The sequence below is a fragment of the Hemicordylus capensis genome, chromosome 3, assembly GCF_027244095.1.
Source record: "Hemicordylus capensis ecotype Gifberg chromosome 3, rHemCap1.1.pri, whole genome shotgun sequence".
NCBI lineage: Eukaryota > Metazoa > Chordata > Lepidosauria > Squamata > Cordylidae > Hemicordylus > Hemicordylus capensis.
This window is the reverse complement of record NC_069659.1, coordinates 53,802,768-53,822,550: the sequence shown is the minus strand read 5'-3', so window position 1 is coordinate 53,822,550 and position 19,783 is coordinate 53,802,768. Positions and strand designations below refer to the sequence as shown.

Here is a 19,783-nt window from a genome sequence, read left to right as displayed (position 1 = left end):
ATATTTTTAGATATTTTAAAAATGGTGTCAATACTTGTAACAGAGCAGTTGGTATATTTTTAAAATATTTATAGTGCGTATAAATGTTTAAGTAGCTATATTTGATCAGCTATATTTGAAGCAAGCCAACGTTAACATGGACAGGATTAAATGAACACAGGATCAGAAAGGGGATTCCCTAATCCTTTGAGGTCTTATTGTCAAATAACATGTTTCCCTTTCTGCCTTCTTTCTTATATCACAATAGGTAAGGCTCATCCCTAATGAATACATTCCTCTTAGTAGCTGACATACAGACTAAATTATTCCTCAGTAGCCCTACTGAAATGGAGTAGTCCTTTAGAGTAACTCCTGAGTAGCTAATTCAATAAATTAATCTGGATGTCAGCTAGTGTTTTGAATTTAATTTTTGATGTTGAATTCCCCATTTCACCTTCATAACATGTAGTTCAATTTAATTGACATCTTGACATCCTTACACTTAGCATTTTCCCTGCCTCCCCAATGGCAGCCAATGATGTGGACTGGAGGCAGGGTACAGGAACCATAGATTATAATTATATCAGGACACAAAGTATGTTGAACATGACAAATGGAGTGTTCAAAACTCAAAGCTGCCAAGTGGCCAACATATTGTACTGCCATTAGCTTAGTCATTGACCAGAGCTGACCATAAGCTTTTGGGAGCTCTGCATAAACTTTAAAATGGCACTTGCCTAATGCCCAAGCATAATTTTTCTGGTTTGACACAAATGTATAACACAGGACCCTCTCTTCCAAAAAAGGCTTTGTCTGTTTTGAAAAACTAGAGGATTGACTGCTACCTTTTAGTTTTTTTAGGTTGCTTTTTTACAGCTCTTTCCATATCTGGCTGCCTGATTTGTATGTATAGCCAGACCTGGCAGCAGGAAATGTATCATTACCTCTAACAATGATCTCAAGAGGGATGAGTGCTTATCAGTTTGGAAATGAAACAGGCCCACTCAAAAAACAAGGTAGTAGTTTCTATATTCTTGGGGAATCTCCTAGGCACACAGAACAGAAGTATATATGCTTGCAAATTTAGATAGATAGATAGATAATTTGGAACTAACAAACAGTCCTATCAGCTTCCAGGACCTTGAGGGGAATGTGTGCTATGAAGTTAAAATGTTCCCCTCTTGAACTATACAGGGATGCTATAGGAGGAGGAAAAGAAAAAGGGCACATTTTCTCTTTCCTACTTTCCAGACCTCTCCCCTATATACACATCAATAGCAATAAAGTGCTCAGGTTTGAGACAGTCGGTGGGTACCAGTCTGATCCTCTAGTAAGTCCTATATAACACAACAGGATAAAGTCTCATGTGAATGGGAAAGGAAAAAAGGTGTCCTTTCACCCTTCCTCACTCCACAAGGCCTGAACGGCACTACATTCCTGTTTCAACATGGCTAGAGCCAGCCCTGGATTAACCATGAGGCAAAACAAGCACGTGCTTAGGGCATCAAGGGAAGCGGGGGCACCACAGAGTTTTGCCCCTAGCTATCATGCCTTTAACTCTTCCACCGAACATAAGAATAGCCCTGCTGGCTCAGGCCCAAGGTCCATCTAGTCCAGCATCCTGTTTCACACAGTGGCTCACCAGATGCCACTGGAAGCCACAGGCAGGAGTTGAGGGCATGCCCTCTCTCCTGCTGTTACTCCCCTGCAATTGGAACTCAGAGGCATCCTGCCTTTGAGGCTGGAGGTGGCCTATACTCCTCTGACTAGTAGCCGATGATAGACCTCTCCTCCATAAAGTTTTCCAAACCTCTCTTAAAGCCATCTAGGTTGTTGGCTGTCACCACATCTCGTGGCAGAGAATTCCACAAATTGATTATGCATTGTGTGAAAAAGTACTTCCATTTGTTGGTCCTAGTTTTTCTGGCAATCAATTTCATGGGATGACCCCTGGTTCCAGTGTTATGTGTGAGAGAGAAGAATTTTTCTCTAACCACTCTGTCCATACCATGCATGATTTCATAGAACTCTATCATGTCTCCCCGCAGTCATCTTTTTTCTAAACTAAATAGCCCCAGGTGTTGTAACCTTGCCTCATTAGAAAGGTGCTTTAGGCCCCTGATCATCTTGTTTGCCATCTTCTGTACCTTTCCCAGTTCTACAATGTCCTTTTTCAGATGGGGTGACCAGAATTGAACACAGTACTCCAAGTGTGGCTGCCATCATTTTGTATGAGGGCATGATAATATTAGCAGTTTTATTTTCAACCCCCTTCCTAATGATCCTTAGCATGGAATTGGCCTTTTTCACAGCTACCGCACATTGAGTCAACCCTTTCAACAAGCTGTCCACCACAACTCTAAGATCCCTCTCCTGGTCAGTCACCGACAGCTCAGATCCAATCAGCGTATACTTGAAGTTGGGAGTTTTCATCCCAATGTGCATCACTTTACACTTGTCAACACTGAACCACATTTGCCATTTTCTTGCCCACTCTCCCAGTTTGGAGAGATCCTTTTGGAGCTGCTCACAATCCATTTTGGATTTCACTACCCAAAAGAGTTTGGTATCATCTGAAATTGGGCCACCTCGCTGCTTACCACTACTTCTAGATCATTTATGAATAAATTTAAATGCACCGGTCCCAGTACAGATCCCTGCGGGACCCCACTTCTTACTTCCTTCCATTGTGAAAACTCTCCATTTATCCCTACCCTCTGTTTCCTGTCCTTCAACCAGTTAGCAATCCACACATGTACTTGTCCCCTTATCCCATGACTGCTATGTTTTCTCAGGAGTCTTTGATGAGGAACTTTGTCGAAAGCTTTTTGGAAGTCCCGGTATACTATGTCAACTGGATCACCTTGATCCACACACTTGTTGACACTCTCAAAAAACTCCAAAAGTTTTGTGAGGCAAGATTTACCTTTGCAGAAGCCATGCTGGTTCTCCCCCAGCAGGGCCTGTTCTTCTATGTGCCTTACAATTCTTTCCTTGAGGAGGCTTTCCATCAATTTGCCTGGAACAGACGTTAAGCTAACCAGCCTGTAATTTCCCGGATCACCTCTGGATCCCTTTTTGAAAATTGGTGTTACATTGGCTACCTTTCAGTCCTCCAGTACAGAGCCTGATTGCAGGGATAAGTTATATATTTTGGCAAGGAGGTCAGCAATTTCACATTTGAGTTCTTTGAGGACTCTTGGATGGATGCCATCTGGCCCTGGAGATTTGTTAGTTTTCAGTTTTTCCAGACTGTTTAGAACATAATCTCTTGTAATTTCTATCTGGCTCAGTTCTTTAGCCTTAATTCCTGAAAAGTCTGGTTCAGAAACAGGTATATGCTCTTTATCCTCTGCCATGAAGAAGGACACAAAGCACTCATTAAGCTTCTCTACAACCTCTATATCCTCCTTAATAATCCCTTTCACTCCCTCATTGTCTAATGGTCCAGTAGCCTCCCTGGCAGGTTTCCTGCTTCTGATATATTTAAAGAAGTTTTTATTATTCTCCTTGATACTTTTAGCTTAATGTTCCTCAAACTCTCTTTTTGCCTCCCTTATTGTCACCTTGCATTTCTTTTACCACCTTGCATTTCACTGCCACACTCAACTTTAGTCGATTTTTTGTAATTGTTTTTATCTGCCATGTTCGACTTTACTCTGTAGAGTTAAAAAAACGTTTTCTTTGGCTCGGTGAGCGACTAAAGTTTTGAGAAACTACTAAACTATGTATCTGAAGTAAAAAGTTATTGATTTGCAAAAGATTACTGGAAAGAGCAGTACAAAATATTGATAAAACTTCACATAAAAGATGGTCATATGTTATGATGTCTGACCATGAAGATGAAATCATTTTCTCAATCATTCGTTCTGTTGTGGCTATTTATAAGAAATTATAGGCAGTGGAACTGTTTTGTTTTACCTTAAAAAATCTAGAAGAAAACTTTTTAAAATTTAAATAAATGTTAAGGTATAAGTAAATAATTTGCATGAGTCTTATTGTCTTGTCAGTTAAGCAATGGAGGGGGCTGGGGGGGCACCATTGTTGGGCTGTGCTTAGGGCATCTGTTGCCCGTAATCCGGCCCTGGCTGGAGCTCTGACTAGGAGCACTTCTCTTGGGGCTAGGGATGCAACACCTTGGTGGGGAATGACTTGACTTAGCAACTAGATGTTGCTGGTTCGAATCCCCGCTTGTATGTTTCCCAGACTATGGGAAATACTTATATTGGGCAGCAGCGATATAGGAAGATGCTGAAAGGCATCTTCTCATACTGTGTGGGAGATGGCAATGGTAAACCCCTCCTGTATTTTACCAAAGACAACCACAGGGCTCTGTGGTTGCTAGGAGTCAACACTGACTCAATGGCACACTTTACCCACGTTTATATATTATTATACACAAGGATTAATGCCCTTTCTGTTTGGTTCTCCATCTCTGGGAATTGGTCAATTTTTCTATGCACTGTAGAGACCAGAGGCCTTGCTCATTTACTCACATTATGTTCTGAGGCCTGTAAATCCTATCAGCAGCATTGGTTCCCTCCCCCTGTTTCTGGAAGGACAATGTCCCTATGGTGCTCTCTTTTCCCTCCCGCCTGCTGCCAGTCAGATGTGGCCCCTTGTTGAAACCTCCTTCCTGTGCATGGGAAAACCCAACAGAAACCAAGAAACTCTGGAACTTGCTCTTTAAGGAACATTCACCTAGAGTAGCACATTTCACTCCGAAAGCCTCTTCACATGAGTAGCTAAACCTGGGTTATCTGCTCTCTGCCAGGGGAGGGGGACCCTTGGCCAGTCTTCTTTTAATAGCACATCTGTACAAGCTCAAAGTTTATCTCAAAGTCAAAGCTCAAAGTCATTCCCAAGTTTCCCAACTTTTGGAACAGGTTTCCAAATATCCAGAAGTTCCCATATACTTGTAGCTTGTTGTTTTTAATATGGCAAGTGGTTTCCTTTGGAAGAGCTTGGCAAGGATTGTTGATCAATCAGTCTGCTTACCGGAGCTGGCCCTACTATGAAGCAGGGTGAAGTGGGCCTCTTTAGGCAGTAGCACAACAGTCCCTCCAGCACACTCCACATGATTGGCTGTAGAGGAAGGAAGGCAAAATGGCCCCATGCTAGTTTCCCTCACCCTCTTCCATCTTTTTCTATTAGGAAAGAAGAGAGATTTGAGAGAAGGAAGAAACCAAGGGGTGTGATTTTAATAGTAAGGGAGGGGAGAGGAGGGGTACAGAAGTTGTTGCTCTGCTTCAGAGAACAAAATATTGTGGGCCAGCAATGATGCTTGCTGAGGGGGGAAAGGGTGATATGCCAGGTATATAAAAAAGCACTGCTGTACCTCTTTATGATTAAAAGCATATGCAGTTGTTTTGGTTGTGTGATGATATTCACAGCTATATTTTGCTGGGATTCACACAAAAGGTAATTATAATCTCTTCCATCCTGAAACTCCAGTTTTAAGCCAATTGTACATAAATCATTTGTCTAAGTGAAATGTCTTCTTATATTTTATTTGTAAATTCCATACAATTTTGTTGCATCCTATGGTCGAAATCAAATAAACTTACCACATGCATAATGTACGATCTTCTGTATTATCCCCACCGCATGCTGAGGTCATCTGGAGAGGTCCATCTTCAGCTGCCACCAGTGTGTCTGGTGGCAAATTGGGACTGGGCTTTCTCTGTAGCTGCTCCTGGGTTGTGGAATGTACTCCCCGCAGAAATTTGTGGTTTAGAAACATTACTGGCCTTTAAGAGAGCCCTTAATACTTACTTTTTTGGTCTGACCTTCCAGGGTTTTTAAACTGTTTTAACTGCAAATAAATAAATAAATAAATAAATAAATAAATAAATAAATAAATACTGCATGCCAAGCAAAAATAAACTGTATTTGTGTGCATAAATAAGTGTGTGTGTATGTGTTTGCATGCTTTAAAATTTTTGGTCTTCTTAGACTATTGCACACTGTCTTAGGATGAAGGGCAGCAGAAAAATGAAACAATAAAATGAATAAATAAATATCACTGCATTATGCACTGTTATTTTACTCGCAAAATGCATTCTGGTGCTTAATGTTTAACATTAGAGGAAAGCAGAGACGTTGCTACATGACTTAAATGTAGCAGGGCTCTACTGTCTCCAATGCTTTTTAACATCTGCACATGAAAGGAAGGTGGAAAGCCTGCTGGAGACCATCAGGAGATTTTGGTACAGGATGTTATCAGTATGCTGATGACATACTGATCTGTTTCATTGGATCCTCCTTGGACTAGTGTATTGAATATGGACTCATGCTGGATAGACATTGGGACGTTTTAACTGTGCTCTTGAGATAGACTACTGCAGTTTTAGATTTTATACTTTGTGGTTATATTGTTTTTTGGTGGTTTACTAATTCATATGTTGGACTGTTCATATTTTATTAGGAAAGTTTTATTGTGACAATATAATTTGAAAATGTAATGCCGTGGGTTCTTTTTTAAATTGTTTGGTTGTGTATGAACCCTGTTATGGGTCTTTTTAGCTTACTTTCCAGTAGGCTTATGAGATTACCCGGAGGTCTGTGCGTCCATGTGTCTCCCCTGCCATATTTATTTATTTGAAACATTTGATATACCGCCCACTCCGAAGACTCTGGGTGGTGTACAAAAACATGAAAAACAAGACAGCATTATAATTACTTTCTAAATAAAACTAAAATAACTAACAAAAAAAGAAAAAGCGGGGGGGGGGGGCAAATAGGTAAACTACAGGGTAAAAGCCTGGCGAAAAAGTAAAGTCTTCAATAGAGATTTAACAATCAACAAGGAAGGAGCTAAACGAATCTGCAGGGGAAGGGAATTCCAGAGGAGTGGGGCAGCAACCGAGAAGGCCCTTTCACGGGTGCTAGCACCCTGAATGTCTCAGAAATTGGGGACCGACAAATGGGCCATCTGAGCAGATCTGACCAGATGGGATGTAACTGAGTGGGAGAGGCGGGTCTGTAGGTAGACAGGTGCCAAACCCCGCAAGGCTTTGAAGGTCAAAACTAGGACCTTAAATTGAACTCGGTAGCGAATAGGCAACCAGTGCAATGACTGCAGGAGAGGTGTTACTCTGTCATATTTTCTGGCACCCATAAGTAAACGAGCCGCTGCATTCTGGACCCACTGTAGCTTTCTGATCATCCTCAAAGGTAACCCTAGATAGAGGGCATTACAATAATCTAGGTGGGAGATAACAAGGGCATGGGTCACTGTCATTAATGCTTGCCGATCAAGGTAAGGGCGTAATTGATGAATCAGATGGAGCTGGGCAAAGGCACTTCTGGCTGCAGCCTCCACCTGCTGTTCAAGCAGGAGGTGCGAGTCCAAAAGGACCCCCAAATCATGTACAAGTTCCTTCGGGGGCATCACCACCCCATCTAAAACAAGGTTCACATCCAGCTGTTGGCCGGCATGAGGGCTGAGTAAAAGTAGTTCAGTCTTGGTGGGATTCAGTCTGAGCTTATTTTGATTCATCCAGACTTTAACAGCTTCCAGGCATTAAGTAAGCACAGAAACAGCATCTCCAGAATGGTCTGGAATGGCAATATACAGCTGAGTATCATCAGTGTATTGATGAAATCTCACCCCAAACTGGGAAATGACCTGACCCAGCGGCTCCATATAGATGTTAAGGAGGACAGGGGCAAGAACTGAACCCTGGGGAACTCCATAAAGGAATGGCCATGGGTCAGAGCATCTGTCCTCAATGCCCGCTAAGGTAAGACCGGAACCACTGTAAGACAGTGCCCCTGATACCCAACCCACACAGGCAGTCAAGGAGGATAGCATGATCGATAGTGTCAAAAGCCGCTGAGAGATCTAAAAGGACCAAGAGAGGGACACTACCCTCATCAAGGTCCCGAAGAAGGTCATCTACCAGAGCGAGCAATGCTGTCTCTGTGCTATACCGAGGCCTGAAACCCGACTGATAAGAATTATGATAAACAGTTTCCTCCAAGACCCTCTCAAGCTGGGCACGTACAACCCCCTCTAACACCTTTGCTAATAAAGGGAGGTTGAAGAGCGGCCTATAGTTGTCAAGGACCTCAGGGTCTAGGGAGGGTTTCTTCAAGTGAGGGCGAACTATTGCCTCTTTAAGGGCTGCTGGTACGAAACCATCATGTAGCAAAGAGTTAACCAACTTACGTAGCCAAGAATTAACATTCCCACCAGCTGTTCTAACCAGCCAGGAGGGACAAGGGTCCAAGCAACATGTTGCCGCACCCATACTCGAGAGAATCGTGTCCATATCCTCGACCAACTCGATAGGGTGTCCCATATAACATCACAGGGTGGAATCTCCTCTATCTGATCAGATCCTACAGAAGTAGAGTCCAACTCTAGCCAAAGGTGGGTGACTTTATCAGCAAAGAATTGAGCAAATTGATCACTGTGGCCAGATTGAACATCTACCGGCTCCTCTCTCCTAAAAAGGGAGCGGATAATCCGAAATAAAACCACTGGATGAGAGTCAGCTGATGTGATAAGAGTGGAGAAATAGTGAGATTTTGCCACTCTTATCGTCCTAGAGTATTCCCGAATATGGGCAAGTAGTCGATTCAGTCATCTTCGGCACCAGTTTTCCTCCAACGATGTTCAAAGTGTCTTTTGGTCTGTTTCATCTTCCTAAACTCCTCAGAGAACCAAGGGAGCCGGGATCCACGAACCGTAAGAGGACGCTTGGGAGCTATTTCATCTAATGCCCTTGTGGCCTCAATGTTCCAAGCTTCCATGAGCTGTGATGGAGAAATGCCTGCCAGATTGCAAGGAATGTCCCCAAGAGCCTCCTGGAATCCAGCAGGATCCATGAGGCACCTGGGGCGGACCATCCGTGTTGTAATGCTGTCCTGGTAGAGGCAGGGGGCTGCTGCAATCTGCATATTAATCAGAAAATGATCGGACCATGGCAGGGGAGAGATGATTTCCATGACCAGATTTTCCTGCCATTGCCCCGAAAGATAAACCAAGGTATGTCCACCCACATGAGTCGGACCCAAAATGATCTGAGACAAGCCCATGGTAGCCATAGAGCTCATGAACTCCCAAACCAGCAAACCCCCATCAGGAGCTGGAAGATTGAAATCCCCCAGTACCATAAGTCTAGGGGTTGTAATCACCAGGCCTGACACCAAATCAAGGAGCTTGGAAAGGGCAGCAGATGAGGAGGTCGATAAACCAGGAGAAGCTCAAGTTTGTCATGTCGACCCAGACTTACAGAAAGACATTCGCACCCCGTCACTTGTGGGATAGGGGCCCTGATCAACATAAGATCTTCTTTAAAAATTACTGCGACACCGCCCCCCCTCCCCGACCATGACCTCGGGGATGATGAAACACAGAGAAGCCAGGTGGACTCATCTCAGTGAGGGGAACACTCCCATACGGATCTAACCAGGTCTCAGTGATGCAAGCCAAATCTGCCTGTTGATCATCTAAAAGGAGATCAAAGATGGTAGAAGATTTATTACAGACAGATCTGGCATTAAACAACAGCATCCTGAGATCATGGGTGGCTACAATCTGATCACTAAGACCGGAAGGAGAGGAGGAGGGGACAAAGGAGAGACCTGCCGCAAGTAGCAGGACTTTCCTCCCTTAGAAGAACAGACCCTCCTCCCCCCACTATAATTCCCAAAGCCAGTCACTGTTGAAACAATCTGTCCATTTCTCCCATCAGTAAAAAAGGCATCACCAACAATAGCCGATCGCCAGGAGACCCTGGAGTACAGAAGAGAAATTAAAAAATGAAGAGGACTAACATAAAACTACGAAAAATTAAAAGGAATAAAATTAAGAAAATCTACAAAAGTACAAAGAAAGTGAAAGACGAAATCTAAAAAGTGAATAGGGTGAAGTCTCCAGTCAACAAATGAAGAAAATATTGACGAAGGATGGGAGGAGATAACCAAGGCAAGAAGAAAGAGGAGAAAATAACAGCAGAAATGCTGGGAAAAGGGTGTAATCCAGAAATCACTCCTGGGGGAACCGAGTAAAAAAGACGGTCCACATAAATTAGATCAATAGTAGGAGAAGTAGGAGAGGAAAGGGTGTCAATGCAAAGTGAGTTGGCTGCTTGCCCAGAGGGAGCGTCAGAGGTGGCAATCAGCCCAAGATTGTTTACAGAGGGGGAAACAGGAGATAGGTTGGCTGCCGGCCCAGAAACGTTATCAAAAGGTTTGTCAGCTAGCCCTGGAGAAGTATCATAAACACATTCAGAGTTATGGGTAGGCACCTTAATATAATAGATGCCACATAGCTTAAGAAAATAACGAAGTTTAAAGCAATAATGCAGAACAGAAGGAGAGTAAAAAGTCAATAACAACTTTTTAAAACCGGGAACACTTGTAAGAGATTCAAACTCCAAAAGATCAATATTTTCAATTGTCCAGCTGAACCAAGCAAATCGGTTTTGTACACATCTCTACCACTGGTTCATTTGATGGCTATTCATCGATAGGCCATTTCTTTTGTCACTCCAGGACTTTGGAATGCACTCCCTGTTGAAATGATCCTCCCTGTCTTTGACATCTTTTACAAAGATCCTCAGAACACTTGTTTGCTCAAGCTTTTAATCAGATTTGTAGAATTATGGTTGTTTTTAATTCTTGTTTTAATTTATTTTATATTTGTTGTAAATGACCCAGAGATGCAAGTTTGGAGCAGAATAAAAAATTTGGTCAACAAACAAAGGGATTGGAAAGAAAGTAAGTAAGTAGTGGGTTGAAAAGAAAGACCTTACTTTATCCAGAACTAGCAAGTCCAATCAAACTGTTTCAAGATTACTGCTGTATTACAAAGTTCTTGTTCCCAAATGAAATCCACTATGAAGGGCTCACAGAGAGCTTATGGAGCAGGCATTTACTTCAGTGGAGGCAATGGCTTCACATACACATTCTTTGGCATGGAGCTGCTTCCTCCATTGAAGTGAACGGGGAAGCCCTTGAAGGCATGTTGGTAGGAGCTGAGACTGAAGCTATCCCTGGATAAATCCCCCCCCCAATATTTTTCATAATATCAAGCCATTGAAATTTCCAGAATTGTTTTCAATAGTCACTTGAAGATTGATGCTGATTCCTGGTGACTCCAAGCCAATGAACCCCACACGTGTTGGTGCAAGTGTGGGAATGACTAGGTTCTGTTATAGAGCTGGAAATAAGTGCTCCAATATTAAACTCCGGTGTCAGGAGCCTTTCATACTTTTGCAAGTCATTTTGCCTACTAGCAAAAAGTTAAAATAGATTTATTGCTTTACAGAGAAGGGTGGATTTCTTTGTTTTTTCACCATAAAGACTACAGTCTTTATGGTGAAAAATATACAGGGAGCTTTCAAAGGAGAAAAGAGCTTCATACAGTCATACAGTATGAACCAAATAAACAGCCAGCCTCAAGGACAAGGCTTCTTGTAAACCTCATGCTACAGTATCACCGGAAATTAGGGAAACAATGCAAAGTCTTGGTTTAGCACCTATTTAGTATTTTCTGTTTTGAAGGTTGTTTGAGATTCACTCTCTACAACAGTGTTGAGAGATCGGAATGAAACTTTGCCTACACATTCAAGACATAATTATATGTGTCTGATTTTGTTTTTTAGTGGGCCCAAATTCAAAGGGGAAGCAAAAGTATATAACAGATTTATTGCATTCAGCCCAGTATGCCATGTGTGAAAACTGTTCTACTTTCAGGAAAGATAATAGGATTCACCCATATTGTTCTGAAGCAAGGCACCTTGTACTGTATTTATTACTTCATAGTGTTGACAACCCTCCAGGATTAGCCTGGCGTCTCCAGGAATTGGCACTGATTAATTATTATTAAAAACAACCCTGTAGATTTTAATTAGGGCTGGCCCTCCCACTTGGTGAACTAAGCACGTGGTTAGGTTGCAAAGCAGCAGGGGTGGCAACAGCCTGGGTCATGTGGGACCCAGAGTTGGCCTGCGCCCTTCACCCATGTAGGTAGGCCTTGCAGGCGAGTGGGAGGGTGTGACTTGTCGGCGCACATGTAGGCTGGTGGGCAGTCCCTTTCACCCTCTGCCTCCGCTTTTGTGGCGAGCTATAATGAATGATGTTACTGTATTGTAAGGCAATGTCATTATAACTTGCTGGCAGAGGTGATAGTGAGGAGGGCAGGCACACACTCTCTGTCACCCCCCCCCGCTTGCCATCTCTGTAGCATTCAACCATGGCTTTCACCACTTTCAGCGCTTGGAGGTGGTGGCCAGGAGGGTGGGTGGGTGGGTGACAGGAGGGGGCACCTGGCTGTGCTTTGCTGGGGACTCCCCTGAGCCTTGAGCTGATCTCTTGTTGAGCAACAGCTGGAGAGAGGGCATGCCCTCACCTCTTGCCTGTGGGCTCCTCAGAGGCACCTGGTGGGCCACCGTGTGAAACAGGATACTAGACTAGATAGGCCTTGGGCCTGATTCAGCAGGGCTGTACTTGTGTCCGTATGACTCTGATTTTAAAGGTTTGATATGAAAAAATATTGGGGTGGGGGGAATCCCCAGGAATATTTTCTATCAGAGTTGGCAATCCTATTTGTTCATAAAGTCAAGCCCAGAGAGTTGTATCAATATTATGATATGAAGCTGCCTTATACTGTCAGACCACTGGTTAGTCTGGCTTGGTATTCTCAATACCAATTGGCAGTAGTTATCTACGTTTCTGAGAAGGATCTTTCCCAGTCCTGCCTGGAAATGCTGTAGATTGAGGTCAGAACCTCCTGCCTGCACAGCCTGTGCTCTGCCACTGACCCTTCCCCCACCTCCGGAATGCTTCATACACTTTGTGTAATGGCATGTACTCAGGATGCTAAGCCCAGGCAACAGGTATAAATGCTTAATCCCACTTGCAGCATGCTTACATTTACCACCAAAGTTAAACACTTTTGGTAAGTGCTATCTTAAGCCTGCTGGTCGTGCCCGGGTCAGCTGCGGAAGCAATTTATCCATGCTAATTGGGACAATAGCTTTTGTCATTATTCGGGTTTCCTATATCCAACTCTGAGAAAACGTCAAAGCTATAGAGCGGATAAATTGATAATGAATATGTAGTGGCAAAGTCAATATTCTGAGAGTATGAACTAAGGTAAAGTCTGCCATTGAGTTGGTGTCAACTCCTGGCGACCACAGAGCCCTGTGGTTTTATTTGGTAGAATACAGGAGGAGTGTACCATTGGCATCTCCCGCGCAGTATGCGATTATGCCTTTCATCAGCTTGCTAGATTGCTGCTGCCCAATATAGATGTTTCCCATAGTCTGGGAAAACATACCAGCAGGGATTAGTTACTAATGCTTTAATAGTTTATCCAAGTGGATTCAGTAGAGCTTTCAAAAAACTGTCCAAAAAACTGTCCAAAAGCCCCCTGCTAACTTGGCAAAGAGGCACCTTTTAACGTAGTGATTCTCTTTATTTAGCAGGGGGAGAGTAACTGGCCATATCCACCTCCAGCACAAGACCTCCAGGGACTGTTGCTGGTGTCTATCTGATGTTTCTTAGATTGTGAGCCCTTTGGGGACAGGGGTCCATCTTATTTATTTGTTATTTCTCTGTGTAAACCGCCCTGAGCCATTTTTGGAAGGTCAGTATAGAAATTGAATAAACAAACAAACAAACAAAATAAATTGTCAATACAACCAAATTGTCTGGTAATCCAGAGTTGTTATAGGATGTTTTAGAGCTAGATCTGTCCATCTCAATTTCAGGGACATTGCTCTTTGTAACCTTTGTTCTTGTTATTAGTAGTCAGCTAAAATATATGATACAATGATATATCAAATTCTTTTTATTTCCATTGAAAGTGTTTGCGCTGTCCCTTATTAACCTTTCAAAACCCCAAGTCTCTTTCTTTGTGATCTCAGACTTCTGAGATGGTATCTAAATGGTATCTAAATTGCTGCATGGAATCTAAATTGCTGCCCGCAAGCTGCTATTTCCTCCACAGGAGGACAAATCACTTCAGGAACAGAGGTAATAGGCTGAGAAATTGAAGCAATGGGAAAGGGTTAAACCCCCTCTCCTTCCAGTTCTGAGGTCTTCATTCAGTTCCTTGTGCACGCAGACACACACCCCAACACATACAATGCAGCTGCTTTTAACTTTTAAAACAACTGTGGGAGGTTATACAGGTAGGTCTCCGGTTGTCTTGTCTCATTTGGCCTCATGGCTGCTCAAGAACTGTGATGATGAATGCCAAGCCAGTTGTGGATCATTTTTGCACAACTGCTTTCCTCATCCAAATCCTTTTCAGGTGATTCTGTAGTGCAATAATTCCAAAGCTGTTAATCCATATGTTTTTTACCCAATATAACGCTTAATTGCATGGAAATTGCATTTTCCAAGCACTGAAACCATATTTTTAAAAATCACATTTCCTTCATCCAGGCTTCCCCAACCTGCGGCCCTCCAGATGTTGCTGAACTACAACTCCCAGCATCCCTAGCCACAACTTATGGGCTGGGTATGCTGGGAGTTGTAGTTCAGCAACATCTGGAGGGTTGCAGGTTGGGGAAGTCTGCTGTGAACCTAAGAGCTGTGTACAAAGAATGCAGCTGGGCAGATGTTGTGACATCAATTGCTTCTGTGTCATCACTAGTGATGAACAACCCTATTTTTCCTTTATACAAGAATCAGGTTGCTGCTCTTCATGGGATATGGGGACATAGCTCAATGGCAGATGAGCTATGTGTGGTGTAGTGGTTAGAGTGCTGGACTAGGACCAGGGAGATCCAAGTTCAAATCCCCATTCAGCCATGAGACTAGCTGGGTGACTCTGGGCCAGTCTCTCAGCCTAACCTACTTCACAGGGTTGTTGTGAGGAGAAACTCAAGTATGTAGTACACCGCTCTGGGCTCCGTGGAGGAAGAGTGGGATATAAATAAATAAATAAATAAGTGCTTTGCATGCAAATGATCCCAGATTCAGTCCCTGGCATCTCCAGCTAGGGCTGGGAAGGACTCCTCCTTGAAACCCTGGAGAAATGCTGGCAGTCATAATAGACAGTGTTGAGCTAGACTAGAGGGACCAATGGTCTGGCTCTGTATAAGGCAGCTTCCTGTGTGTGAATTGCATTGGCAAAGAGCAGTGGAAGAATGTTCTGAGAGGAGGAGGTACATACAAGGAGGTCTAGCTTCCTCCTGCCAGCAAGGAACCCAATTGTACAAAGACATCCTAAGGCTCCTGTTATGTATTGCCCATTCTTTTTTCTCCCCGTTATGATTCTTCTTTTTTGACCACTACCTCTGCTCCAGTCTGGACAAAAATTGCCACAGCCCATGCTATATTGACACCACATTCTTACCGATTGGTGCTGATTGTGTAAACTGACTGAATGCTGGTGCATTCATCAACTCCTTGGCTAATCTGGAGTGGTCACAAGCTGCCTTTGCTAACATTTAATGCAAACTAAGTAGGAGCTGATTAAAAAAAACACCTTATTAGATCAAATAATCTTGTCTAGGTGCTTGCCCCTCATTATATGTAGGTAACACACTTTAAAATTTAGTGATTGGCTATTTTCTAAAATCAGAGCCTTTCTTCTTCTGACATTTCACATCCACCATTTATACACCTGGCACATTAATTGTTCAGCAGAAGACTTCCCCAGCTGCCATGCACTTCCAAAACCCTACTCCTTGAAGTGCTTGAACAAGTGATCCTGTATTGGTAGAAAGAGATTAAATTAATTTTAATGGTTTTCAAGAGACAAGCAGATTTTAGAGTTCATGCTCGAGTTGAAAATTATTTAACCCCATAACTGAATACATTTTAAGAGAAGATATTTAAAACATTTATATTAAGAACAAAGCTGATGTTTATTTTCTGTATTGTGCAATATATTTTAATCTGTAAAAGATCATACAGGCCAACATTTTCAGATGGTAATGACTGGTTTTGCTATCTGACCTGGTGCCCCCAATTTGGTGCTTCAGTGTTTCATAGTCAACGAAGCAGATCATTTAAAGTGTCATCCTTTTATGTGCTGGTTGTTCTGAAACTGGATGAACAGAATTAATTAGGCTATATGTGTACTTTCTCTTGTGATGTAAAAAACACATATTTATCATGTTTTCCCCTTGAACGTTTGATTATAGTGTATGATGTAGGTAATGTAGTTACCATGAATTTAAGATCCAACCAATAGTCCTTAGGAACACAGGCATTTAATTTGAATGATCCAATTTTTCTGTTTCTCTGAACAGATAAGGCCTAAGATCTAGGCACTATTGACATCTGATGGTCTTTATAGTATCCAGGCTTTCCTTCTGTGCGCTCTCTTGCTCTGGAATCTAGCGAGATGGTGTAATAAAGAATGCAAAAATATAAGCTCTAACATGCAGAATGCAGGTACTTACCTGGAATTTGCTTTTCTGTTTTTCTAGAAATTGTCCTATGCAAAAGAAGCAATGGGTGGGTGAGTATACATTGCCCTGTGTTTTTACAATACATTGGAAAAGGCATGAAAGGGAGTTTCAATTATTTGTAATTTCTTCTCCTTTTATTCCAATTTCTTGTCAGTTCCTGCAGCGACTGGTCCTGTGGGTAAGTCTTTATACTGTTCTAAAACTCCACAGTCCACTCCCTTTCCAGCTGTGGCTGATGTTCAATTTAAAGCAAGCATCTTAAGAATATGTTTCATAAGCTTCAGAAAGTAGCAATGCAAGATTAAGCAGGCCATAGATGCCATGTTGCAAGTCTCAAAGCAGGGTTGTGGGTGGCCCAGATATATGCTTAATATATTTTTGCCTAAATATATTTAACATCAACCTTCATGCTGCCACATGTAAATGTACGCATTTATTAGAATAGCAAGAAGGAAACTTGTTGAGTGATCTATACACTGTGAAAAGAGCTCTGTCTGTATATACTTTTCTCTTCTGGTCTAGTCATTTCATACCTAAATCCTAAAGCATGAGTATAATACCCAGTGGCTGACATCCTGACTAATGAAGCACTGGTACAACAGCAGAGGCATCAGTGCTTCTAAAATTTTCAATTTACTCAGCTCCAAATGCTATCTTGTTGGTGGGGGCAAATTTTGATGACCTCCCCAGGTCTTTGTGCTACCCAAAAATATGTCCCTGAGGGTCACACAGCCCTCAGAAACATTTTGGGGGTTTCACAGAGGGGTTCTGGGGGAAAGGGAGGGTAATTGAAATTCTCACATGCACACACTAGCACTGGTGTAGCATTAGTCAAATTCTTCAGAAGCACTGGTGTTACACTGGTGCTTTGTTAGTCAGGTTGTCAGTAAGGATGTGCATGAACCGAGGTTTGTGCACTGGTTTGGCGCTGAACCAGGTGACGAACAAGGAACCGGTGAACTCTTCACCAAAGAGGCTTTGGAGATGTTCCTTGAATGGCAGCCTCCCACAATGCCACATGGCAAATGTCTTTCAAAACTGACAGAAGTTTCAAAAACAGTTTGTAATATTCAAAGATTTAAAATTCTGAGTGACTAGGGAAGTGCATGGAATCAGCTGAAGTAACTTTGCTTATATTGAGTTGGATCCAGAGTTGGATTCTACATTGGGATGGATCCACATCCACTTGCATGGGGGGCAGGATTTCTGCTGGTTTCCACTGGCAGACCTCTACATCATATCTCCCAGTATTCTCTAGGGTCCCCTGGCCTTCGGAATCAGTTTTCCTGGAAGGTGCAGGGGGCTGCAACATGGAGGGGGCATTAAAATATCATTTTGCAAGCAGATCGCTAATACTCTGGATTGAAACCATTGTGTGTAAGGGGCAGTTTCATAGCTATAGTTTGTCATTACTTCAGGTAACCGTTGTCAGCAGATTTGGGGCTGTACCGTTATGTATGTAAGCAGTGCACCCATTGGAAGGATAATAATGCTAATAAGGTTTTAAAAAATACAACCTGCTTTTATAAAATGATTGTATAACCACAATAGCGTTTGAGTGTGAGTGTGTGTGTGTGAGAGAGAGAGAGAGAGAGAAAGAGAGAGAGAGAGAGAAAATATTATAGGACATAGTTTGAGAATTATTTTATTATTTATTTATTTGATTTATATACCACCCCTCCAAAAATGGCTCAGGGTGGTTTACAACAAATAAAAACAATTAAAATCAATTAACAGTTAAAATCAAAACTAAATCAATTAAACAATTAAAATCATGTAAACATTAAAAACATTAACATTAAAATCATTTAAATTTTATCAAATTAGTTTGGTAATTATAGGACATAAGCTAAAAAAAAGTTTCAAAACAAAACCACAAATTATTTTCCCCACTGGGATGAAATGTTTCACCCCTCTGTTATTTGCAAGTTCTCTGATTTGAGACAAATTGGATGTGTGTATATGGATCGGGTGTGTGAAGGTTTCTGACACTTCTTCCAATAAAACACTAAAAAAGTTGATTGTAAGGCAAAACGTTGCAGGAATTAGATTCATTCTAGGTATTTCTCTACATTGTTGGACTCAATTCTTTTCCTCTTACACATTTTTATAGGAACAGAACTCTCACTATTTGATGGCAGCTGAATCATTTTTCACATGCTATGACTTGTCCCAGTTTCAAGGATAATGAAAAAGATATCCACGAGGGAAAACATGATTTGCACTAAATATATCTCCATATGCTTGGCCAACCTTTTATTAAGTGCAGAGGAAAACAAATGTGAATAGAATTGACTTACCAGCATTCATCCTGATCTTGGATGAAAAGGTGCCTTTTCATGCAAACTTAGGCATGTCTACTCAAAAGTAAGCTTCTCTTAGTTCAATGGGACTTGCTCCCAAGAAAATTCACATGGGATTTCAACCTTAAATTCATCACATTTTGAAACAAAGAATTTCTTTGTCATGTCAGCTTACAACCAGTGTACTACTGGACATGTCCTTTTGCATTTGAACAGTAGTATTTGGTGTTAAATTATGGCTGGTAGAACCAGAGGTAGCTTGCTGCTCTTTCAAGAGCAGTGGTTCCCAGCCTGGGGGACTCCAGATGTTGTTGGACTACAACTCCCATCAACTCCATCTACAATTTCTTGAGAATAGGGATGGTGGGGGTCATAGTTCAGCAACATCTGGAGGCCCCTAGGTTGGGAATCACTGTTCTAGAGCAGGGATTCTCAGCGTTGGGTCCCCAGATGTTATTGGCCTTCAACTCCCATAATCCCCAACCAAAGGCCACTGGGGCTGGGGATTATGGGAGTTGAAGTCTATCTGGGGACCCAACGTTGAGAATCCCTATTCTAGAGTATCACTAGGTAGAAATAGCCCAGTACAGTGTTTTCCCCCCAAAAGTAGCATACTTTAATAATAATGCAAGAGGACAAAGGGTAACCATTGTTTTTCTTCTTAGCATGGGGACAAAACACAGAAGTAGTTTATCCTTGATCTAGTGCAACACCAACTTGATGGCACACTTTACCCTTAGTGGCAACCAGTGTTCCCTCTAAGGCATGTGCATGTTTGCGCTCTCACAAGTTTCTGGATGTCTACTCAAATAATTTTAGATCCTGCTCAGGTTGAATCTGAAAGGCCCCACTCTGAATGCATGTGCGCACACACTGTTTTGAAACTGCTGCCCAGAACAAAATTCATTCTGCACATAGATGAAAAAAATTAGAGACTAGATACAAAATTAGAGAACACTGGTGGCAGCACATTAAATAATAAAATAAATAAATAAAACACAATATTATTATTTCTTGTTTACACAGTCAGACAGGTGTTATTGACTGGTTTGTTTTATCCAGACATCGAGTCCTTCCCAAGGACCTGGGATGCCAGAATTTTATTGTCAATTGTTA

At 42.2% G+C, this 19,783-nt stretch overlaps 1 protein-coding gene across 1 annotated transcript in view; it reads left to right on the top strand.

Moving 5' to 3' along the window:
- Positions 1-19,783, top strand: part of IMPG2 (interphotoreceptor matrix proteoglycan 2) — a 95,090-nt gene that overhangs the window by 25,643 nt on the left and 49,664 nt on the right. Inside the window, exons 4-5 of the mRNA XM_053310219.1 lie at positions 16,383-16,414; positions 16,519-16,542. Of these exons, the coding sequence (XP_053166194.1) occupies positions 16,383-16,414; positions 16,519-16,542 (56 nt within the window). The remainder of the gene's footprint in view (positions 1-16,382; positions 16,415-16,518; positions 16,543-19,783) is intronic.